At 37.7% G+C, this 25,743-nt stretch overlaps 2 protein-coding genes across 2 annotated transcripts; both read right to left on the bottom strand.

Moving 5' to 3' along the window:
• Positions 1-1,416: 1,416 nt before the first annotated feature.
• On the bottom strand, positions 1,417-24,348 carry LOC126706733 (2-carboxy-1,4-naphthoquinone phytyltransferase, chloroplastic-like). The gene is made up of 4 exons (XM_050406267.1): positions 24,042-24,348; positions 23,852-23,955; positions 22,148-22,219; positions 1,417-2,065 (listed from the first exon to the last, which is right to left on the bottom strand). Exons 1-4 carry the CDS (start codon positions 24,081-24,083, stop codon positions 2,026-2,028), a joined length of 258 nt encoding a protein of 85 aa, XP_050262224.1. The 5' UTR covers positions 24,084-24,348; the 3' UTR covers positions 1,417-2,025.
• On the bottom strand, positions 21,023-22,129 carry LOC126706731 (2-carboxy-1,4-naphthoquinone phytyltransferase, chloroplastic-like). Its single transcript, XM_050406266.1, has 4 exons — positions 21,592-22,129; positions 21,407-21,506; positions 21,284-21,322; positions 21,023-21,190 (listed from the first exon to the last, which is right to left on the bottom strand). Exons 1-4 carry the CDS (start codon positions 21,744-21,746, stop codon positions 21,059-21,061), a joined length of 426 nt encoding a protein of 141 aa, XP_050262223.1. The 5' UTR covers positions 21,747-22,129; the 3' UTR covers positions 21,023-21,058.
• Positions 24,349-25,743: the final 1,395 nt, after the last annotated feature.

Here is a 25,743-nt window from a genome sequence, read left to right as displayed (position 1 = left end):
TCAGAGTAGCTATGAGTGCTTTTAGGTGTGTTTTTTTGTACTTGATTTGTCTCTGATAAAAGTGTATATATACAACTTCATGGTTCCTAGCTGTTGGAGGCCTTAATTGTAGCTTTAGTGCCCTTTTTGTAACGCCTCAGGGTTCATGAATATGGGTTTTAATGAGGCCCCAACGGTCTGCCAATTGTTTGATAACTGATCAAGGTATTGAATGCTCTAATTAATGGCTCTTCTGTGTTCATCCGTGTCGCGACGGGGTGGACGAGAATATGTGGTGAGATCATTTAGGGAAGTTGAACTCGTCAGTCCCATCACTAATTTAAGCTTTCAATAAGAATAAATATGAAATAAATGTCAAAGGTTGAATACCAAATTTGTAATTTAACCTATTATCAATGGTAGTTTAGTAGGTGACTTTGTTAATGTCTTTTTATAGATACATATCCTTTCCATTTTGTTTGGAATAGAGTGAGTTCATTTGGGTTAAAATAATTAATATCATGTATATAGAAGATCATGGTACTTGATACATACCACACAACACATTAGTAATAACTAATTTTTTAAATCATGAAATAAATCAATTTTAAATAGAGGTGATTTTCCCAAGGGAACATCATGAGGATTGTGGCTTAGAGGGTTTATGAGATGAATGATATGATGACATGTGTCATCATATCCTTTAGGGTTGGATCAAGCTTCCCCTTAAATCTCCACCAATAAATAGAAGCAATGTTTAGCTTCATAATACAAACCACTAGACAACAAAGATGGCATAAGACAGAAAACATAACCTTGTGAATTGAAAAGGAGAGCATGTCCATAATCCATATTTCTAGTCATTGATTTGTTTAAACCAGTTAATGAGGGTGTGACTCTCCTAATTGTTTGCATGTGTAGCTTTGGAAGTCTAAAATCCGATTAAGGCTTGGAATCTCTACTCTATCTCAAAGTTATCTTGTCTTGCCTGTTGAATGCAAGTTTTTTGTTTCACTTTTTGTGTTTTACTTTAAATTTCACCAATCACAACTTGACAAGTTATTTGATTTTTTTTTCCCTTTCATTATAAACTTTGTATCAAGGCCAAGGCATTTTCCAACTAAAATATTAGGAATTCATTCCATGAGGTGCTTTTCGAGCCTAGTATGAGTTTTCAGGTAATCTAAGGGGTAGTTGGGATTTTGTTAGTTGAATGGGAAAGGAAATCCACAACCTAGCTAGCGGATAAAGTCATCCCTTGGCAAAGTTAAGCAATCACCACAACTTACTAGAAAACTAAAAGGTATTATGACTGCCCAAATTAGAAAACTAAACGGTATTATGATTTTTTTTTCTTTGTCTACATAGTCAATGTAAAAAATTTACTCAACTGCCTCTCTGTCAAAGACTTAAATCAAGTGTGTAATAAATTGATAATAAAGTAAAAGACTAAATTGCTACCCTTAAATTTAGTGTTTCTTTACACTATTTTTTGGTCATCCAAATGTTATATTGTCGGGCATCCAATTTATACCCTTAAATTTCATGTTTTTCTGGTAATGTCATCTTTAGGGGTTATATCCTCACATACAGTTTGTTAAGATGTGAAACATGTACTAAAAGTTGCTCTTCTGGTAATTTAATGTTGCAAAAGGGACTCCAATAAAGAATGGCTAAAAATTGGATGATACAACTTTGTCACATGTTTGTTGGTGCCAGATTTGACTCGAGACTTTAGAGAGATACAAAAAGGTTTCTACCCTAAAATCACTATAAAAACTCTGTAAGACAGCTCAAAAATTGTCCGGGACTAAGTCTCATTCTATTTGCTTAGTCCAGCAAACTGTCCAGCATGCATGAGACTGGTTATTTGACAACAAATTTTTATATCTCATAATCCTCAATAGGATCTTCGGTTTATCATGATTTTGAAATTGAAGACATGGAACAAATCTCAAGAGAATATAGGCCTTGAAACATATTTTTTAGTGACTGTTCTAGCCACCAGTCCAGCAGCCAATGCAGCTCCAAATAAAGCATGCAATCTCACACAATAGTACTTAGCCATGAAGACCTTCTGTTTGTCCTGTAAGAGAAAATTTTATTAACTGAAGTTAAAGCCCAATTGAAGTTAGTATGACAAAGGACAAATGATAGAATATGTATCTCCTTTGCTTCCAGATCTGTCACCATCCATATGCTTCCCAGTCATAGCTCAACCAAAAATATATGATTGAGAGGCTATTGTGTTGGGTTCTAAGACTTTAGGTTTAAGTGTATTAGAACTTCATTGTGTAATGTTGGCAAACTATGATCAAAACGTTTAGTCTTGTTTTAAACTTGCCCAAAGTTTGTTTAAGTGTAAAGTTGGAATCGAGTATACTGCCAGATTTACTGTGTAAATCTGCTTGGCTCGATCAATCGAGAATTAATCTCGAACAATCGGAGATCATGCAAATTGTTTTTGTGCAGAATTTTCCAACTCAGTCCAAGCCCGTTTGACATGTAGGGTTTTATATTCTGCCTTAAATATAAAAGGGAAAACCCTAGCCACATTTAGAGGTTGCTCTTTATGCTGTGTGTGTGAATCTCTTGTGAGATCTAGAGGTGTTTGCCTTTGAAAGCTTGAAAATGTATTAAAAACACAAGAGCTGATTAGACCCCCAAATTAAAGTTACGGCTCGATATATTTTACACTAACTTAATTCTAAGTGCGGAATAGTGTAAATGCGAGTAGATAAACAAACAAGCTACTCTAATCCATAAACAAGACAACAAAGCAGTAAAAAGAAATGTAAAAGAGTAGGGAAGAGAGATGCAAACACAAGATAACACCCCGATGTGTTATCGAAGAGGAAAGCGAAGAACTCGGCGAAAAACCTCTCCGCCGCCTTCCAATCGGTAATCGATCCACTAGACAATCAGTTGGGATACATGGGTTAGCAAGAGACCCTCCAAGCCTAATCTATCCGATGTACCTAAGCCCTCCAAGCTTCTACTCCAACAAGGCTTCTCAGAACTGTGTCTTTTCTAGCTCTCCGGATCCCACAACAAGCTCCATGTTGCATCTGCCATCCTTGGCTTCTTCCAATGCTTCCTAGCAGCACCAAAACCTCACTTAACACTCTGAAAGAGTGTGGTAAGTGTTTGGGCTATCAACCTCTCAATGGTATAGAAATGGAGAGGTAGGAGTTGAGGAAAATCCATAAGCAATTATGTAGAGGATTGTGGGTATAACAATCTCTAACTCTCAAGGTGTTTGGCTAGGGTTTTCTCTCAGAAGCACTCCTCAACATTTGTGGGTAGTGTGGGTATAAATAGTGTAGGCATAGAAAGTGTGTATCAGAATTGACAGTCTAGCAAAACAGAATGTCTCGCGGGTGTCTCGCGGGAAGGCCTTACCCGTGAGATACTCGCGAGACACAGTTGTTTCCATCCTATCCTGACTCTTCGCATTCTAGCATGTGCAAGTCACATGGGTCACTTCGCGGGATGCTTAGTCGCGAGATACTCGCGAAAACTCTTTAGTCTTCAATTGCTTGAGTCTTCACACTCTCTCTCTATCACACAACCCTTACAATCAAATCCCACAATAAATACAAAGTACAAAAGATTGAATAAAATTACAACAAAACACATAGTTGTAAATTACGACTTTACAGCCTTCATATTTGGCACGGAATTAAAGCCAACAAAACACATAGTTGTAAATTACAACTTTACAGCCTTCATATCCACTTAGGGTTTCCAAACTTAAGATTGATGTCAAGAGCTTGGTGATCAATTCAGTTGTTGCTTTAAGAGCTTAAAGATATACAAGCGGGAATGCTTGTGCTTGCTGTGAATCCAAGAAAGAAGTAGTCTGTGGACTCGGAGCTGTCACATGGTCGTGATAGTAAGTTTTGTACTCGATGTAGAAATAGGATGTTAGTGGTCTAATTCGCTATTGTGTAAACTTCAATTCTTTCATAGTGGATTTGTTTTACCTTGAGGATAGCTAGGTTAATCTTCCCGAGGTTTTTTATCGGTTTGGTTTTCCTGGGTTATCATATCATTGTGTTCTTTATTTTCGCCACTTGTCAATGATATGATTTATATTTGTTAACCTAGATCTGCATAATTTACTTAAGTTAATCACTTGGTTAAATAACTAGGTTAATCTGATTGTGTTTAAGGGGTCTAACAACGTACAAGTGGTATCAGAGCTGAAACTCCTGAGAGATAAAGCTGAGGCTCCTGAGAAGATGATACATTTGTGCAAGAAAATTGCAAGTTGAAAAAGGTACTGTGATAGCCAGAATAAAAAATGATCATAGAAGAGAATTTGAAAACACAAAGCTGGCTACCTTTTGCAATGATCATGGCATGCATCAAGAGTTCTCATCACCTAAGACACCACAACAGAATGGAATAGTGGAACGAAAGAATAGGGTTGTTCAAGAGATGGCATGTGTCATGCTACACAATAAAAAGATGCCCAAATCCTTCTGGGGAGAAATAGTTAACACTGCTTGCCATACACTCAACTGAGTGTATTTCAGACCTGATTCTAAGCAAACTCCCTATAAACTCTGGAGAGGAAAGAAGCCCGTTGTCAAATATTTCCAGATATTTGGCAGTGACTGTTACATTCTACATGATAAAGAGAACCTAGAAAAGTTTGATGCAAAAAGTGACAAGGGATACTTTCTAGGATACTTCTTCACTAGTAGAGCATATAGAGTGTACAATCTAAGAACCAAAACAGTCATGGAATCTCCCAATGTTGTAATCAATGATGAATTAAGTTCTGAAAGTCATTCAGAAAACAGTTCTCCAGTTTAAGAAAAGATTATGGAAGTTGATGATTCACTTCATGATGATTATGTGGGGAAGCATAGTGAGGAAGAGCTTTTGTTGTTGAATGATACAGTTTCAATACCATCAAGTTTAGAACCATCCATACTGGTTCATGAAACTCAACAAGAACAAAGTGAGCTTAGTCCTCCATTAGAATAGAAAGGTACCTCCACATCTTTGGTCAAAGGTCCATCTTCTAGAGTTAAGTAGAATCACCCTGCCACAAATATATTAGGTAGTCTAAATGATAACATGAGATTGATATCAAAAGCCTTGAATGTAATTACTCACTCATACTATCTATCCCAATTTGAACCGAAAAAGGTGGATGAAGCACTTCAAGATGTTGATTGGGTTAATTTCATGCATGAAGAACTTCATTAATTTGTTCAGAATGATGTGTGGGAATTAGTTCCTAGACCAAATGGAGTAAATGTGATTGGAACTAAGTGGATTTTTAAGAACAAGTCAGATGAACATGGTATAGTTATTAGAAATAAATCAAGACTTGTTGTTTAAGGGTACACACAAGTGGAAGGGATTGATTTTGATGAGACTTTTGCATCGGTAGCAAGACTAGAATCCATTAGGATACTTTTGGCCATAGCAAGTCACCTAAATTTCAACTTGTATCAAATGGATGTCAAGAGTGCTTTCTTGAATGGAATGTTACAAGAAGAGGTATATGTTGAGCAACCAAAGGGTTTTGTTGATCCTCGCAAATTGGATGATGTCTACAGGTTGAAAAGAGCTCTCTATGGTTTGAAACAAGCTCCTAGGGCTTGCTATTATAGGTTGATTGCATATCTCACTGAGCATGGATTCAAAAGGGGATTTGCAAATACTACTCTCTTTATACGAAAGAATAAGAATTATTTTGTTGTAGCTCAAATTTATGTTGGTGATATTGTTTTTGGTGCTACTAATGATTCTCTTGCTCAATCTTTTGCAGATGAAATGAAGGCAATGTTCGAAATGAGTATGGCTAGTGAACTAACTTATTTCTTGGGATTGCAGGTGAAGCAAACGGACTCAGGAATCTACATCAACCAAGCAAAGTATGCTAGAAATCTAGTCAAGAGATTTGGACTTGACAAGGCTGCACATGCTAGAACACCAATGGCTACAAATGCAAAATTAACCAATGATCCATCAAGTGAGTCTGTTGATATTACATTATATAGAAGCATGATTGGGTATCTTTTGTATTTAACTGCTAGTCGGCCTGATATTGCTTTTAGTGTTGGTGTATGTTCTAGGTTTCAATCTAGTCTTAAGGTTTCACATTTGAATGCTGTTAAAAGAATTATATAATATGTTGGTGGAACTTGTGATTATGGATTGTTTTATAGCAAAGAGTCAAATTTGTCTCTTGTTGGATTTTCTGATTCTAATTGGGCTGACAATGCCGATGATAGAAAAAGCACCACTGGTAGGTGTTTTTATGTAGGAGCCAATCTTGTTGCTTGGATGAGTAAAAAACAAAATTTTGTCTCTCTGTCTACTGCAGAAGCAGATTATATTGCTGCTGGAAGTTGTTGTTCATAGCTTCTTTAGATGAAAAAACTTTTGAGTGATTATGGGATAACACAAGACATCATGGTTGTTTATTGTGATAATTCTAGTGCTATTGATATCTCTAAGAATTCTGTTCAACACTCTAAGACGAAACACATAGAGATTAGATATCATTTTATTAGGGATCTTGTTGAAAGAAAGATTGTGTCTCTTGAGTATATCCCTACTAAACGTCAGAATGCTGACACCTTCACCAAACCTCTTGATAGAAGTAAGTTTGAGATACTTTGTCAAGTAATTGGTGTGATTCTGTGCCCCTGATCATCTTTGGCTTTCAAGGTTCTTGTGCTTCATCGCTCTACTCTTTGTGACCATTGTTCTTTGTTGTCTTTGTTTTTCTAGAATTTGCATTGCATAACATTCATGCATTTCATTTTAGATTTTTTTTGTTATTTCTTTTCAAAAAAAAAAAATAAATAAATAAAGGAAAAGGGAAGCAAAATGTGTTTTGCATTATTTTTCTTGGATTTGAAATCAAAGTTGGCCAATTTATTTTTCCATAACATGTTTATGCATCTTGTTTAGCTTGAATGAGCTTATTTTATTGCACTTTATTAGTTTGACTTTTGTAGTGCATGTTGTGTGGGAAGATGTTTATAGATTTTGATCACATGATCTTGATTTTGAAGTCACATGCCTTTGATTGTTGGACTTGAACTTATTGAGAAAGGCATAAATAACCATTTCACCAATGTTTACTAGCCAATCATGAACACCTTAGTGCATATCATAAGATATTGTACTCGAGAAAGTGTAGCACATGCACAAAAAGAACATAAGGTGTAGCCTCGGTTTAATTGCTAAAATGGGTGTGTATATTATTGGACTTTAATTATTTCAATCAATTAAAATTGGTGTGTACATTATCCTGACTATTTCAATAAGTTTCTAATTAAATAAAATTGGTGTGTTCATTATGAGGCAAATCAAGAAACTTACATGATTGCAAACTTGTTTTCTAGGAGATATGAGAGCTATATGATGTAACTCTTTAGGTGATAGTCTCTTTCAAATTTATGTGATGAATTTTGTAGAAATTTTGCTTGATTTCTATTTACATATTACCTCACATGTATCTCAAGTTTTTGCTAGTTGCACATACTACACAAGTTACTCTTTGCTAAACTTTGTACATGTTATTGTGTGTGATTTTGTTTTGGCCATCCAAGATTGAAACTTCCTTGAGTTTAAAGCAAAATGTGTTTAAAGTTTGAGAATTTAAGGAAAATTGTTTGAAAATCTTAATTTTGGGAGATCTGGGTTCAATACAACTGTTTTTGAAAAGCATTTCATCACATACTCATTTTATTCATAAAATACCATGCTTTGAAGAGTTTCTGCATAAAAGTGCTCTGTTTTTCAAAAAAATTGTTTTTTCCAGATTTTCGATTGATTGAACCTGTTACTTGACCGATCAAAATTGCGATTAAAAATTTGGTTTGAATCTGCCCGTTTCGATCGGTGCTGGATTGCTGTTGGATCAATCGAAGTCATTTTTGATCAATCGAATCTAATTTCTAATCAATCGAAAATCGCATAGAGAGTTTTTTAAAACTTTGAGTTTTCACGTGTTCTATCACTTTCAAACTTTTTCAAAAACACTTTTCTCTCTCTCTTCGATTGGTCAAGGCTTCCAATCAATTTTTTGTTGTTTTCCCTTAGACTTCTTGCAAGGTTTTTGTCTTCTAAGGCTGGTAAGACTCTTTTGCCTCTCCTTTTGCATTTATTTACATGTTTCATGCATTTTTTCATGCATACTTTGGGGATATTTTGAACTTATGAAAATTTGGGGATTTTGATGTTTTCAATCTTTTCTTTCAAAATTGATCAATGGGTTTTTGTTGTGGGATGATATAAACTTGATCTTTGAGCTTTAATTTGATCAATTTGTTGAAATGGGAAATTTTTAATTTTCTAGGGCTTGAAAGTACTCGAATTGGGGTTTTTGTTCAATTGAGCATTAATTGATGAAATTGGCTTGATTGATTGATTGATTTGGTAATTATAATCTGTTATCTAACTTGTGTAATGATCAATTGATCAATTTGTTGAGATTTGTGAAAGTGGGTTTTCAAAATTTGGGGTTTTTGATATAAACTCTATGCTTAAGCCAATTTTATGATTTTAAAGTGCAATTGAACTTATTCTCACTATATTAGAGCATGCATCATGTGTTGATATTGTTCATGCATCATATAGATTATTATTTTCTATATTTCTGTGCTAACTTGTAATCTACCCTTGTGTTTTTTTTTTTCCTTCTCTGTGTCTCTTTTGTGTTTGTCCTTTTGATCCTTAGCATCATGTCTAGGAAGACTAGAGCTAATAGGAAATCCTCTTCTTCTTCTGCCCCCACCTTTGATAGTGAGAGGTTCCTTAGTGAGAAAAATCAAGAAACTTATGAGAAACTGAACATTTGTAGGAATGTATGGGTTGAGAGGAAGGTAGTGTTAGATGAGTTAGATGGTGAGATTCGGAGAAACTTTGAGCGTAGGGGTTGGCTTCCTTTGTTGGACATTTCACATCTTCCTCCTGCTACTTTGATCAGAGAGTTCTACTCGAACCTCTTTGTCCACTCCTATGATTTCAACACTCTAGTGAGAAGTTGGATACGGGGTGAAGAGTACACCATTACTTCTTTTATAGTGGCTGATGCTCTTGGGGTGCCACTGGTCCAGCATCCTGTTTATCCTTACGATGAGTCTCCGCCCCTTGATGACATTATGTCATTTATTATTGGTACTTCTATCCAGTGGCGTTCTGATCCTCGGATCACCTCTTACAAGTTGACCGAGATTCACTATCTTTTCTTTCAGATTTCTTGCCATTCAATCTGGTCTATCTCTTATCTACACACCATTCCTTTGGAGAGATGTGCATTTTTGTATGAGCTTGTCACGGATGCTCCTATGAGCTTTCCTCATCTTTTCATTCGTTCTTTGATTGAGGTTCATAGGAGTAGTTCTATTGCTCATACTCTTTTCTTTTCGGTTTTTATTCATCGGATTCTTTTGCATTTGGGTTTAGATGAGTTTTCGGTGTCTGAGCCCGTTCATATCATTGCTCCTATAGGTGCCACCTTTCTTAGGCAGAGGGCTGCTCAGATGCGAGCTAGTTTTAAACGCCTTAGATTAGATTCTTCCTCTTCTGGTACACCTCCTCCCTCTTGTACAGGTGATCCGGCTGCTGATGCATATGTTGATCCTACTGCTATTGCTGCTCCTCCACCTTCTACTTTGGATGATTCGAACATTCGTCGTATGTTGGAGACTATCATGACCGTTCAGGCGACTCATGGTTAGCTTTTGGTGGACATGCTTAATGAGCTTCGGTCGTTGAGAGTAAATTTGGCGAGGCTTAGACAGTCACCTCCGTCACCTCCTTTTGATGATGAGTGATTGCCCTTTGACAATTTGTCAAAAAAAGGGGGAGTACATATGGATAGGGATAGGAGATTTTGTTGATAGGGTGAGATTTTTTTGTTGTTATGGAGCTATGGAGCAAATTTTGTTGATAGGGGGAGATTTTTTGTTGTTGTTATGGAGCTGTGGAGCTTTAGATTGTATCTAGGTGCTTCATCATGTATTTATTTTTCTAGCTCATGATGTATTTTGTTTGAGTTGTCTATGATACGGGGAGATATTGTGATATGTTTATTTTTGTTTCTTGTTTCACATTGTGGTACATTGATTTTTGATTTTATATTTATGAGGTTATTTATGATATATGTCTTGTAGTTTATGTTATGTGAAATCAAGAATTTATTTTTGTTTTACTTGTATTTTCCACACATGCGTTTATGTGTTTGTAAAGTATTACAGGAATATATAGGTTGATTCAGTCGTGCTGCTGTTTACACTTGCAACTGATAGATAGTAGTTAGGTTGGATTTGTTCAATGGGCAATATTATTGTAATGGGCTGTTTTTGTAAACTTTGAGCATTTTGTTTAGTTTGTGTTTTGTCACGGATTGCCAACGGGGGAGTTTGTTGGGTTCTAAGACTTTAGGTTTAAATGTATTAGAACTTCATTGTGTAATGTTGGCAAACCATGATCAAAACATTTAGTCTTGTTTTAGACTTGCTCAAAGTATGTTTAAGTGTAAAGTTGGAATCGAGTGTATTGCAGGATTTACTGTGTAAATCTGCCTAACTCGATTGATCGAGAATTAAACTTGATCGATCGAAGCTTGTGCAGATTGTTTTTCTGTAGAATTTTCCAACTTAGCCCAAGCCTGTTTGACGTGTAGGGTTTTATGTTTTACCTAAAGTATAAAAGGGAAAACCCTAGCCACGTTTAGAAGTTGCTCTTTATGTTATGTGTGTGAATCTCTTGTGAGATCTAGAGGTTGAAAGTTCAAAAACGTGTACAAAACACTTTTGAACGTTTAGACCCCGAAATTACAACTTAACCAATTCAAGCAATATGTCAAACAACTAGTGTGCGGAAACTTAACATATGCTATAATATGAAATTGGTTAAAAACTATCTAAGCCATAACAAAATAAAATCCACAGCAGATAATAAATAGGCAAAGATAGAGAGGAAGAAAGATGCAAACACAAAGACAACACGCGATGTGTTATCGAAGAGGAAACCGAAGTCCTTGGCGAAAAACCTCTCCGCCGCCCTCCAAGCGGTAAGCAATCCACTAGAAAATACAGTTGGGATACAAGGACAGCAATAGACCCTCCAAGCCTAATCTACCCAGTGCACCTAAGCCCTCCAAGCTTCTTGCTCCAACGAGGTTGCGCCGAACCTTTTTCTTTTCTAGCTTCCCGGATTCCGCTACTAGACCGTAGCATCAACCAATGAAGATTGGTTCCTTCCTAACTGCTTCCCAGAAATCCAAACAACTGTCTCACAGTGATGATGATGGTGAGAACCAGGTTTGGTATAATGCCTCTCAAGGATTTGACAATGGAGAGGAAGAGAGTTGAGAAATTTGAAGAGACTCTAAGGTAGAGATTGTGGGTGAAACAATCTGGTTTTTCTTTAGGGTTTCTCTCTCAAAATTCTCTATGGAAGCTCTCTTTCAATCGTAGGTAAAATGGGTATTTATACTTGAAAGTTCAAAAACGTGTACAAAAACACTTTTGAACGTTTAGACCCCCAAAAACCAACTTAACCAACACAAGCAATATGTCAAACAACTAGTGTGCGGAAACTTAACATATGCTATAATATGGAATTGGTTAAACAACTATCTAAGCCATAACAAAATAAACCACAGCAGATAATGTAAAGGCAGAGATAGAGAGGAAGGAAGATGCAAACACAGAGATAACACCAGATGTGTTATCAAAGAGGAAACCGAAGACCTCGGCGAAAAACCTCTCCGCCGCCCTCCAAACGGTAATCAATCCACTAGAAAATACAGTTGGGATACAAGGACAGCAATAGACCCTCCAAGCCTAATCTACCCAATGCACCTAAGCCCTCCAAGCTTCTTGCTCCAACGAGGTTGCGCCGAACCTTTTTCTTTTCTAGCTTTCCGGATTCCGCTACTATACCGTAGCATCAACCAATGAAGATTGGCTCCTTCCTAACTGCTTCCCAGAACTCCAAACGTCTGTGTCACAGAGATGATAATGGTGAGAACCAGGTTTGGTATAATTCCTCTCAAGGATTTGACAATGGAGAGGAAGAGAGTGAGGGAATTTGATGAGACTCTAAGGTAGAGATTGTGGGTGAAACAATCTGGTTTTTCTTTAGGGTTTCTCTCTCAAAATTCTCTCTGGAAGCTCTCTTTCAATCGTGGGTTAAAAGGGTATTTATACTGGAGTGAAGAGGAATGCGAAACGTCAGGTTTTTCCAAAACAGGGGTGGCTCGCGGCTTGACCTCGCGGCTTGACCAAGTCGCGAGTTCCAGTCGCGAGTTAACCGTATGGCCAGTTGTCCTGTTTTGTCCTGTAGTGCTCCAGCTAGCATGACTGTTCATCTTCCAGCATGCTTGGCACGTGTGCAGCTTCTGGCGACTTGCAGCCGCGAGTCCACCTGCGAGTCCCAGCCGCGACACTCTGTTTTCTTGCACACTCTTGAGCAATCTTCACTCTATCTCACTCACTACCCTTACAACAATCCCACCTAAATACAGGGTTACTAAATGCTGAATTACAAGCAAATTTGGCACGGAATAAAGCCAATTAGATGGTTGAATAAATTCAACCTTACAATCTCCCCCTTTGGCTATTCCGTGACAAAACCCTAAAACAGACTCTAGACTTAACATGTGAGTTGGGAACAGTTGAACAAAACTCACTCACACCTAACTCTAGAAGCTTGTGAAGCACTTGAATCATATGAACATAAACTCCTGAAATACAACAATACACCATGATCATTGTAAGCAGAAAATTATAAATGCATATGAAACAGGCAATATGAGATCAAGCAAAGATGGAGTTAATAAACAAACCATGGCTTGATCAACCAAGTGAACACCACAAGGTAGTGATCACAGTGCTCATTCACACTTGGAATGAACACAAGGACATACAAGTTAACAAGCACAAGGCAAGACACTTGTATGCTCAACACTCAACCAATGCATAGCACACATGGCATATGCATCTAGGAACAATCCTACAAGGGCACAAGAGTGACAGTACATAAACCAAAATGCAGAACATTTAGATTAAAGTACTGATTTCAACATAGCATAAAGGCTGCACTTAAGCAAGGTACATACCATAAAGCCTACAAACTATGCATAAAACAATAACCCTAAAAGCTTACATAAGCATATGGGTACAAACACAGAATATCCTGAATAACATCAACAACATATAATAAAGTTTAAACCAAGAGTATATGAAAAGAGTTAGAAACAGTTATACACCAAAACACAGTGTATCAAAACCATAAGAACCATAAGTTTAGAAGATAAGACTAAAAACAAAAGTATGACAAAAGTATGTGTGTACTCCCCCTATCACTATGCACACTTCCCTTTGAACTTTTCTCCCCCTTACTGAATGCTCTCCCCCTTTTTGTCACGAATAGCTAAAGACTCTCGTCCAACTTTCGTTGAATCTCATCTAGCTGATTCTCCATAGTCTCGAGGCGCATTTGGACATGGTTGTTTGTGGAGTAGAGAAGTGCCACAAGCTCATCAACGCGTTTCTGAATATGCTCAAGTACACTGTCAACTCTGTCAGTATGAGAAGCAGTTTGTGCTTGCGGAATACCAGCCGGTGAAGCTTCAGGAACAGAGCGAGATGCAGATGTGGTATGTGCAGGAGTCTCTGAGTCAGGGGCAAATGAAGTAACCGGAGAGATGTGAGCACGTCTTGGTGATTTGGAGGAGTGACTTCTGCTCGCTTGAAGAGTGAATAATGAAATGGGACGTTGACGAGTCAACATTTTACCATCTGCAGGAGGAGTAATGCCTGCACTAAGAATGAGTTTCATGACGAGACTGCAAAATGGAATGATTCCTCGAGCTGTAGATCGACACGCGGTCTTCCTCAAGTTGTAGTAGATGTGAGCACATATATCAATGGGGGCTCCGGTAATGAGATCACACAGAAATATAGCTCTCCCAAGATTGATGAATGTAGTGTTGGACAGTGGGTAGAGATTGGTGAACATGATCAACTTCAGTGTGGTCAGCTCAGATGCAAACTTTGCGGTGCTGATGGAAGTTCCTACACTGGATACCTCATGATCGTGGCCTAGGATTTGTAAAATTTCTCCAACCTCTGGATTTCGTTCATCATAGGGAGTTAAATTCACATTCTGAGGTCTGGTGATGCCGAGAAGATCTGCGATGGAGTCTGGGGTAACACAGAACTCTGTTCCTCTGACCCAGAAAATGAGGTTAGGTCCAAGATCAGTTGCATTGGAGAAGCATTCTTTGACCAGCTCATCCATTGGATCATCAAAGTTTCCGAACAAGTTTGCCCAGTCTCGTTTCTCAAAGATTCGAGGGATGAAAGTAGTCTCTAAGGTGTTGAACTCTACTACCCGTTCCACTATAGTGGTTGACTTGTCAAACACATTTGAGTAGGCATGTGAGTTAAGGGGAACTCTGAATCTATCCTCATTGGGATCTTGAGATGCCTGAGATGATAGATGAGTTCTTTTAGCAACTGGTGTTGCTGGTTCGTCAGCAACAATGTCTTAACCTCAGGAAGATCAACGAGACATCTGCAAGAGAACAGGCCAACAGAAAAGAACCAAGCAACAAAACCCCACAAAAAAAATTGTCAACAAGATTCAGTGCAAACAATATATAAACCCAGACTGAAGATAGTGCAGACCCAACCAAAACTTCCAACAATACACAGAAGCACAAACTAATACGTGCATCAAACTTGGTGAAAGTGTACCAAGACAAAAAGAGACGGCTCAACAGACAAAAACTGTCACTGAGACAGGTTAACATGACCATGATATGCAATAAGATACAACATTTGAATATTTAGAGCAGATAACATAAATCACTTCAACAGAGGCATGAACATAGGGAAAATATTTCAATCATGAAGAAAACAAACATCCACACCGGAGCACGTGGATGAGTGACATACATTATGTTATCATAACCACTCAGTGACCAAAACCAAACACCAACATCAATATTCAGGCAAGTGTAATGAGTAAGTCAAATAAACACCAAACCCATTTCAGAAAAGATTCTCAGATTCAATAATAGGCAAAAATCAGAACAATGAAATATACATTGTGACTGCTCAGCATGAAAACAGGTGAGAACAATATCAAACAAGACACTCCATACCCATTACACATAGAGAAAAGTATAACGAACACAATACCAGTCCAAACAGTAACAGAAATATGCAGGACAAAGAAAACTGAGATTGAGAAAGCAGAAACCATACCTTTTCTTGATGATTTGGATAAGAAACGAAGCACCAAAGGGGTTTGAAAGAAGGATTCACAAAGTGTTTGGAAGGAAACAACAGTTTTAAGAGAAGATGAACAGTTACAAAAGTTCGAGGGAAAACTGAAAGAGGTTTAAAAACTGCTCCTGTTTCTGCAAAACACGCGATTTTCGCGACTGGATTAAGTCGCCACACAGTCGCCAGCTCAAGCCGCCAAAGCACTCAAGAACAAAATTTTGAAAAATTTTTCTAAGTGTTTTTCGCGACTGGAAAGTCTACCCGCGAGTGAGTCGCGAGCTGAGCCGCAAAAATCTCTGAGTGAATCTCGCGACTGGACCTTCCACTCGCGAACAAGTCGCCAAAACTGACCAGCGAAGATGCGACTAGGGCTCGCGACTTGACATACCCGCGACTGAGCCGCCAAAAACAGGGCAAAACTGTATTTTTGAAATTTTCAGATTTTTCCAACAAAACACTTTCCAAAAACACCTAAAACACTCAAAAATCTTTTTGTGCTTGAATTAACAAAGATTGAGCATGTGAAAACACATTTTATCAAGTACAATCACACAAATGAATATGGCATTTATTGAACATAAACTTGTGTGTTGTGTGTGGATATCAACAATGAGATAGTCCTTTGTCTAATGTGAAGCTTCAATGATCAATTCAACCAAGGCATACACAATTAGCACTAGATCATGTGACCAATCTCAATTATAGAAATATGAATATATGACCTCCCACACATCTTGATAACATAACTTGGAGCTTTTCATTTGACTCCACTTTCAATCATAACATTTGATCTTTTTGATCTTTTTGAGACAATCATCTCTCATTGTGAGAGGGATATATGTAACATTTCTCTTTGAAGAACAGGCCTTTGGCCTTTTTGAATGAAATTCCACTTTTAATATAAGGTCGCTTACCCTTTTTCCTAGTCAAATACTAGAATGTGCGACAGGCTTTTGCAGCTCAATATCTCTTTTCATTTGGAGATTTACATTTGGTGAGCTCTTTTTAGTAAAAAAATAAAAAGTGGGAAGATATATAGATACAAGTCTATGCATGTTTCAAGATCAACATAACCATTCACTAATCATTCATGACAAGTTTGAAGATCTATTTACAACAATCACATAGATTTCAAGATTTTTCCCATAGTGATATGAGTGCATGAAAACAAGCAATGCTCGAAAATGCACAAAGCCATTAGCACAAAGGTACAAGGCAAAACGAGTTTTAAGACAAAACTCAACAAAGTCAATCAAGCTTTTTGATTTTCAAATTTTTTATGTAATTTTTGGATTTTTGACTCAAGAAACAAAAAGATTGATAAAACACAATTAAGAACTATTCACAAGAAGACAAGCAAACAACCAAAGTCAAAAACAACAAGCATACCACACAAACATAGTCACAAAGCATAGGAAGTATTAATGCATGGACATGTTGTAATGCTTATGCATGAGTACCCCTTTTCACCCACACGTCACTTGCGTTTGGGGTGATTTCCTTAAAGGATTGGGTACGAGAGTTAGGGCTTTCAAACCTTCATGAGAAGCTTTCCAAGCAGTTGGTGAATGCACCAATCATCTTCATCACGTTCATCATTCCGGGATCTCCATTTTGCTCTCTAGGTTGATCACCTGCCCAAGTTCTCCTATCAATTCTTGGTCCTCCTGACCTTTGAGGAGTTGCACTGTTCTTTGCTCTTAGCTTTTGGCAATTTGGTCGAGTGTGCCCTTGAAGTCCGCAATAATGGCACACATACATTCCTCTAGGACCTCTTTGTGGTCGTGGACGTGACTTGGCACGAGATTCAGACCTGCCCACAGACTGATTACGATGATTCAGCATCCGTTGGTCCACCACATTCTTCTTCTCTTCCACCTCGAGCTTCACACCAGTAGGGTCAGCTACAACTGGATCTTTGGCCTTCACAAACTTCACTTCTTTAGTGACATTTCCAGATGAACTACTTCCCCCGGTATATCCCAGTCCGGATTTGTCTGAAAAACTCTTTTGAGATGATATAACATCATCTAGCTTCTTGGTGGTGACCCTCTCTATTTTTGTATTTGCTTGCATCACCTCGTTCTCAAGAAATCTCACTTTAGTGTAAGCTTCGGACAGCTCACCATTCAGTGTTTCAATCTCGCATTTGGCCTCCCTATACCGGATTAGAAGACTTTTGTAGTCCTCCTCAGCCTTCTTCATTTTTCTTACAGCAGCCTTAGCTACCCTTGTGTATTCACCCGACTTCTCCAAGAGTGAGTTGCTGTGCTTTCTTCTTCTTCAGCTTCTGATTCTTCAACAATTCCTAGTGATTCATCATCACTATGTTCTCCAAGGTCTTGTACAAGCAAATTCAACTCATCCGACGACTCAACATGAGCAATAGTCATGAAAGCTGAATAGTTCCCCTCTCCATCACAACTTTCTTCAGATTCTGAGTTAGACGAATCTGAGTCACTCAGGGTCGTGGCATACACCTTGCCTTTCGATTTCAAATAATTAGGACATTCCTTCTTAAAGTGTCCATGCCCGTTGCATTCAAAACAAGTGACACCTTGTGTGGATTGGTATTCTTTTCCATCTTTCCTTTTGAAATCCCTCTTCTCCCTTCCAGAATTTTGGAATTTTCTCTTATCATCAAATTTTCCATTGTTTTTGAATTTCAAAAACTTTCTGAAATTTTTAACAAGATAGGCTACATCTTTGTCCACCATATCTTCTCCCGATGAGCCTTGATCTTCCACCTTCTCATTAATGGTCTTTAGAGCAAGGGATTTACTCTTCCGTTGATTTGGCAGCGACATCTCATAAGTCTGTAGAGAACCAACCAGCTCCTGTACCTTGATGTCGTCAAGATCCTTGCTCTCTTCAATAGCTGTCACCTTAGCACGAAAACTTTCCAGCAATGATCGAAGGATCTTCCTCACAATCTTTGAGTCCTCCATTTTCTCCCCCAAGTTAAACTTACTGACAACCACTTCATTTAGCTTCCCATAGAAAGTGTCGAAAGACTCATCCTCACTCATCTTGAGCTCCTCAAACCGAGTGGTCAGCATTTGTAACTTGGTATCTTTCACTTTCTTCGTGCCTTCATAAGTTGTTTCCAGAATCTCCCATGCATCTTTGGCAATGGTAATGTGAGAAATCCTGTGAAATTCATCTGGAGACACACCACAGAAAATAGCATTTAGTGCTTTACTGTTAGCATTAGATGCAGCAAGTGCTGCCTTATCCCATGTGGATTTGGCTGCCTCAGGTTTGGTCCAACCAATCTCAACAGCATCCCACACGGATTCATCAATAGAGCATAGAAAAGCTCTCATACGAACCTTCCAAAACGCATAATTACTTCCATCAAAATATGGAGGTGCATTAAGGGATTGAGACCTATCCATCTCAAAAAGGGAGTCAAGGATCACACAACTGGTAATGAAACCAAACAGCAGTGTACCCGCTCTGATACCAATTGAAAGTTCAAAAACGTGTACAAAAACACTTTTGAACGTTTAGACCCCCAAAAACCAACTTAACCAACACAAGCAATATGTCAAACAACTAGTGTGCGGAAACTTAACATATGCTATAATATGGAATTGGTTAAACAACTATCTAAGCCATAACAAAATAAACCACAGCAGATAATGTAAAGGCAGAGATAGAGAGGAAGGAAGATGCAAACACAGAGATAACACCAGATGTGTTATCGAAGAGGAAACCGAAGACCTCGGCGAAAAACCTCTCCGCCGCCCTCCAAGCGGTAATCAATCCACTAGAAAATACAGTTGGGATACAAGGACAGCAATAGACCCTCCAAGCCTAATCTACCCAATGCACCTAAGCCCTCCAAGCTTCTTGCTCCAACGAGGTTGCGCCGAACCTTTTTCTTTTCTAGCTTTCCGGATTCCGCTACTACATCGTAGCATCAACCAATGAAGATTGGCTCCTTCCTAACTGCTTCCCAGAACTCCAAACGTCTGTCTCACAGAGATGATAATGGTGAGAACCAGGTTTGGTATAATGCCTCTCAAGGATTTGACAATGGAGAGGAAGAGAGTGAGGGAATTTGATGAGACTCTAAGGTAGAGATTGTGGGTGAAACAATCTGGTTTTTCTTTAGGGTTTCTCTCTCAAAATTCTCTCTGGAAGCTCTCTTTCAATCGTGGGTTAAAAGGGTATTTATACTGGAGTGAAGAGGAATGCAAAACGTCAGGTTTTTCCAAAACAGGGGTGGCTCGCGGCTTGACCAAGTCGCGAGTTCCAGTCGCGAGTTAACCGTATGGCCAGTTGTCCTGTTTTGTCCTGTAGTGCTCCAGCTAGCATGACTGTTCATCTTCCAGCATGCTTGGCACGTGTGCAGCTTCTGGCGACTTGCAGCCGCGAGTCCACCTGCGAGTCCCAGCCGCGACACTCTGTTTTCTTGCACACTCTTGAGCAATCTTCACTCTATCTCACTCACTACCCTTACAACAATCCCACCTAAATACAGGGTTACTAAATGCTGAATTACAAGCAAATTTGACACGGAATAAAGCCAATTAGATGGTTGAATAAATTCAACCTTACAATACTGGAGTGGGAGAGGAATGTGAAACGTCAGGTTTTACAAAACAGGGGTGGCTCGCGGCTTGACCTCGCGGCTTGACTAAGTCGTGAGATCCAGTCGCGAGTTAACCGTATGGACAGTTGTCCTGTTTTGTCCTGTAGTGCTCCAGCTAGCATGACTATTCATCTTCCAGCATGCTTGGCACGTGTGCTGCTTATGGCGGCTTGCAGCCGCGAGTCACCCGCGAGTCCCAGCCACGAGTCTCTGTTTTCTTGCACACTCTTGAGCAAACTTCACTCTATCTCACTCACTACCCTTACAACAAACCCACCTAAATACAGGGTTACTAAATGCTGAATTACAAGCAAATTTGTCACGGAATAAAGCCAATTAGATGGTTGAATAAATTCAACCTTACAGAGGTGTTTGCCTTCATATACACTTAGGGTTTCCGAACTCAAGATTGATGTCGAGAGCTTGGTGATCAATTCAGTTGCTGCTTCAAGAGCTTAAAGATATACAAACAGGAGTGCTTGTGCTTGCTGTGAATCCAAGAAAGAAGTAGTCTGTGGACTCGGAGCTGTCATGTGGTCATAGTAGTAAGTTTCCTACTCGAGGTAGCAATAGGATGTCAGTGGTCTAAGTCGCTATTGTGTAAACTTTAATTCTTTCATAGTGGATTTGTTTTACCTTGAGGATAGCTAGGTTAAATCATCTCCAGGTTTTTTACCGGTTGGTTTTTCTGGGTTATCATATTGTTGTGTTCTTTATTTTTTGCACTTGTCAATGATATGATTTATATGTGTTTACCTAGATCTGCATAATTTACTTAAGTTAATCACTTGACTAAATAACTAGGTTAATCTGGTTGTGTTTAAGGGGTCTAAAAACGTACATAGTGGACTATAGTTTTGAGGAAAATTTGCATCCTCGATTAAATGACTATGTTCCTCTTATCCCAGTGGCAAGACATGATTGTGAAACCATATTATGGTTAGATCGGAACAAGAGGTTTGAAACCTCAAGCATCTTAGAAGTTTACTACTGACCTTGTGGTTATCTTCAACATATCTAACTACCAGTTTTCCCATGGGCAATGTCAGAGCACAGAGAAGCTGGAAAAAACCTTGATTTAGGAAAACAACGATGAGAATATCGTTAAAATGAGTAATCAATCAGGCAGAAAGTAAGAGGTAGAGGAAATAAAATGAAATAAAGTCTCAATCTGCCGAAGTTAAATTTGCATACTTTACCAATTTGCAGGACTTACAATATAAATAAAAGGAAGGGCCTTGATTAGACCAAAGGCAAACAACAAGAAGTAATGTGCTATGACAGCAACCTTCACTACACTCAAACCTCTTTCGGTGCCAAGCCTTACCTGCATATAAATTGAAATACAGATAAAATGCCATTATTTGTTTCTCTGTCAAAATTTCTAAAACGTTAATAGTTTAGCTAGAAGAATATTCACCAGAGGGGACATTTTTCCAACTGCCTTATCTTCTTCTACCTAAAACATTGATAATTCATGTCAGCTGACACAGTCAATCAAGGAGGGTTAAATGCAGAATAAATTGTTATAGAAGTAAAATACCTGATGAAAGTGACTACAGAAAAGAATTAGGGAAGTTGTGAAGCCAACAAGGATTGAAGCAGAAAGAATTGTACCACTTAAGGGAAGATAGTTCATCTGACTGTCAAAACCACCTGAATTCATTATTATAACTGTGCAAAACGAAAATCTAAAGGTATGGCCTGTGATTATATAGGTCAAACAACCTTGTGCTGCCTTGTAAGAGGTAAAAAGCAGTACAAGCAAATGGCCCGAATGCTGCAAAGCACAGGGGTTCTCCCAATCCTTGGTAGCTTAACCGAAATGGAGGGCACTGCAAAAGAGACGATATTGAACGGATGTGAAAACCTTTGTTTCTCATTTCTCATACGATTTGAACCTAAGACCGCCACAACTCAATCCCAACCATTTGGGAAACATATGTGAAATTCTGGTTTTCCTCTGTATTGTGGGGGAGGCATTAGCAGTTGTGAAGCAAATACCTCAAAAGCCAGGAGTTTGAATTGAACCTCAGTTCTTGAATTTTTTTTTTTTTTTGGATTATAGAGTATTGGCTCCAATGGGAGGGGGAATGGGACATTTAAACTGTCAGTTCCTGCAACTAAAATGTGGGATTATTTTTTTCTTTGAAAATTGCAATAGGCATGTGATATTATTGAACACTGTACGGCTTCCCAAATGCATTATAGAGCATAATTAGGCAATTGTTATTGTACATCAAAACGAAAAAACAAAAAAATACCAAAAACAAATAACACTTACCTTCCAGCGAGGTTTACAACTGATTCTCTTTTGTTTTTATCTGCTCCTGTGTCGAAATCATAAACGTCATTGCTGAAGAGGCCAAAGGATAGTGGTTAACATAGTTCCATCACAAAGATAATTAGTACTAAGGAGTCAACAAATTTCAGTCATGAAGATAACGAGTTGTGTTGGTATCTTGACTTAAACCAATTAGATGGACTCTACAAACTCAGGCAGTTTTTTTTTTTTTTTTTTTTTTTTTTTTTTTTTTTTTTTTTTTTTTTTTTTGATATAGTTTCAATGGGTGAAACTAGACATGGAGTTAATGTCAAGTTAGAAATTTGGATAGATGCTTCAGAATTTGGAAGTGTTGGACTGATTTGGACTAAAACCTAGTACATGGAATGCAATTATAGTAAAAGTAGAAATAATGATGAAAGAGATGTAAGACTTGATGGGCCAGAGATACTAGGAGTTTGGATCAATAATTCATAAGGACGAAGAAATTGAAGAGAATGTGAATTAGAGGGGAAGAGAATGTGAATTATAGGGCAAGAGCAGAGTCAATGAAACAGATAAGCAGATTAGGGGTCTTGTGTGATCATAAAATACCCCCGGATCAATAATTCATAAGGATGAAGAGATTGAAGAGGATAGGGATGGAACTACACACACAGTAGGTGGCCACCCAATTTTTTTTAAGTTAATATTGGGGGGGGGGGGGGGGGGGTGCACCTCCTACAAATTTAAGAGCACTAAGGGATTAACTTAAACATTTGAGGGGGCCAACCCCCCTATTTTTTAGGCTAAACCTTTAAAAGTTTCAATAATTATATATACTATTAAAAAAATGTTAAAAATTTTGGGGGGAAGTGTGGATTTGGAAAGGGTTCTGAAGGTGAAGTATTAAGTCAAATGGGAGTTTTACAGGAAGTCAAACTGTCCAGGATATAACAATTAGCTGCAAAGTTGGCCATTTGTTGGGACCTATAGCTTGAGAATTGTAAAAGACTTAATTAGCATGTACAAATTATTAGGAGATCATTAGGAAACATAGATATTGGCCATCCTATCATTTAAGAATAGAAAAAGACTCCTTTAGCTTGTAATGGACTATCAGGAACTGTGGATGCAGCCCTCCATGTTATTAATGCTCATATATAGGAGGCCTGAGACTTGGTTAAATCTTATAGTAAGTTACTCAATTAGGATAACATAGCCAGACTGTTGTTGGGAGATAAAATACTCAAGAAGTCTTGAAAAGCAGCAAGGAAAGCTGGAAATAGGGTGATCTAGTATTATGTGGTACACTTTGGCCCTATAATTAATTAATTAGATAGCACCCCATCCTTTCCTTTACCCCCTTTGTGATTCAACTTCTGTGAAACCAGAGATTTCTTACAGCAAAAAGGGTTTTGCTAAGATCTAAGTACACCCCTTTCCAAGAAGCTCAAAGACCAACAGCAGACTGAAGCACAGCTGCTTTTGGGAAGACAAAAACTTATAGACTCACTATGGTTGCTAAGAAAAAATCACATACTCCATATGTAAGTGTCCTCACACTATAAATGTATGTAAAAGCAAGAAAAAAATGATTGAAAACAAAAAGAAAGATAATATCATCTTTCAAGACCTACAAGAAGAGCAGTTTCTCTCACAGTTAAGCTTGCTCAGACTCAAGTCATAATCAACTCACTACATGAAATAGTAAATATGACTCACCTTAAATTAATCCATGTGATAATAAGAACTGAGGAAGCCAGGAGAACAAAATAACGCCTGGCGGAGAATATGCCTGTTTGAAAATAAGCAGCTGCACTACCTACCTGTTTGTGGACACTAAATAGAGTAAGACACAAAGTGTATACAATTAAACTGCAGGGAAAAACACCAAGATAGACGAGTGCATTACTGAAATTTTGATTCCAATGTCTATAACACAATTAGAATTCATTGCTTTAGTGTGGGAGTGTGCAACAAACAAAATTTGAAGGGTCTGATAAAGCCTGTTTCACCAAATCAGCAATGGAAATTGAAGGCCTTAAGTCATAACTCTTTCAAATTTCTCAGAAAGAGAAAAGTAATAGAATATTGCAGTGTGTAAAAAAAGAAGAAATATTTACCGGCTCAGTCCCTCCATATCTCAATAGGCATCTTCCTAAAAGAAGAAATATTGTTTTTGTGGGACCAGGGTTGCAGTTAAAGGAGGACCGTTGACGAATGTGTCTGACAATGTATTTCCGGTCAGTTCATTTTCCAATTCCAACTCTCTTAATCGGCGCTTTATTCCCAATTTTTTTTAGGTTCTTTTATTCCATTTTATTTTATTCTATTTTTTTATTTTTTTTTCTCTACTTTTTACGCTCACTTTTTATCGGTAAACTGTTTTACACATGGTTCCAAAAAATAGTTAAAATCATGAAGTTATAGTTTCAGTTGTTTTTTGGATTGTGTAAATTGTTTTGCATCAATATGGTATTAGTCGCTCTCTTCATGGATGGAACCAAACTAGCCCTCGAAGGGGTCTTGGCCTCTTGATTTGAGCTTGTTTGGTAAGAGATTTCTAGTAATGTTATTTATATTTTGTGAAAATACGTGTAGGTAAAAAAATGTGTGGAAATATATGTTATGGTGTTTAAACAACAGTTTTTATTATTTAAACACCGTTACCAAATGGCACCTAATTCAATTGAGCTCATGGAAAATAAAACTTAACCCATTTCTATAGAATAGCTCAAATCTTCACTTATCAACCCAAACAATCACATTTCGTGTGTGTTTGGATTGCACTGATTGCACGTTTGCATTTGGCGTTTTAAATGAAGGCAAACACACAAATAGCATTATAGACAGAATATTCAATAGTATTAATCAAACGGACTGAGTCCTATCGAAGTACATGCTCAATTTTAAAGTGATTCTCTATGTGTGTTCATCATCTTGAGAATTTAATTCACGATACTTTAATTTTAAAATTTTTAATACCTTGTCACGTTAATTAAAGAGCTTTTGACTTAATATTTGTTTATGACATACTAATTTAAATGTTTTAACTAATCTTAGGGTGTCCGTTGGGCTATTACATAAGAGGTAAGGGGTGAGAGAAATTTAATATGTCCTAGATTCAAACCTACAGAGCAAAAAAAAAAAAAAAAAAAAAAATTGTAATTTAAGATTAAGGGTTCAATAACTTTGGTTAATGGGTGCTGTTAAGACATTTTCTAATTGATTATTTTAAAAAAAAAGGTTTAATATCACTTCTATAAAAAATATAAAAAGTTGTCAAAAAAGTTAGTTACCTTTTTCTGTTATCATAAAAAGTTTTTAAAAATATTACATATGTTAGGACATATGTGATTCACTTGTTAGGACATATGTGATTCACTTGTTAGGAACATATGTCACTATTTTATGTAATTGACAAATCTTTTGACAAAACGCACTTTACTTGTATTTGGATAGATCTAGGATGTGTTTAATACTTCAAGAAACCTTGTTTTAAGTTTAAGTGTTAAAGTCATGCAAGTTTGTCCAAGATTTAAGCTGAGAAAGTGTCTGTCATTAAAGCTCGATAGTTAGCCATCTATCGAGCTTGAAGAGCTGTTCCAACCCTG

Source organism: Quercus robur, chromosome 11 (assembly GCF_932294415.1).
Source record: "Quercus robur chromosome 11, dhQueRobu3.1, whole genome shotgun sequence".
In the NCBI taxonomy this organism is placed as follows: domain Eukaryota; kingdom Viridiplantae; phylum Streptophyta; class Magnoliopsida; order Fagales; family Fagaceae; genus Quercus; species Quercus robur.
The sequence above is the reverse complement of the archived record's forward strand: the minus strand, read 5'-3'. Positions and strand labels throughout refer to the sequence as shown.

What these genes read in the sequence shown, in the direction of transcription:
- LOC126706731 (XM_050406266.1), bottom strand. Translation starts at nt 21,746, where the DNA reads ATGAGAAACAAAGGTTTTCACATCCGTTCAATATCGTCTCTTTTGCAG. An exon ending in TCTGTAGTCACTTTCATCAG is followed by an intron (nt 21,323 to 21,406) that starts GTATTTTACTTC and finishes TCAATGTTTTAG; the next exon opens with GTAGAAGAAGATAAGGCAGT. An exon ending in TTGGAAAAATGTCCCCTCTG is followed by an intron (nt 21,191 to 21,283) that starts GTGAATATTCTT and finishes ATTTATATGCAG; the next exon opens with GTAAGGCTTGGCACCGAAAG.
- LOC126706733 (XM_050406267.1), bottom strand. Translation starts at nt 24,083, where the DNA reads ATGAATTCTAATTGTGTTATAGACATTGGAATCAAAATTTCA. An exon ending in ATCACATGGATTAATTTAAG is followed by an intron (nt 22,220 to 23,851) that starts GTGAGTCATATT and finishes TGGCCTCTTCAG; the next exon opens with CAATGACGTTTATGATTTCG. An exon ending in GTTGTAAACCTCGCTGGAAG is followed by an intron (nt 2,066 to 22,147) that starts GTAAGTGTTATT and finishes TTTCTCTTACAG; the next exon opens with GACAAACAGAAGGTCTTCAT.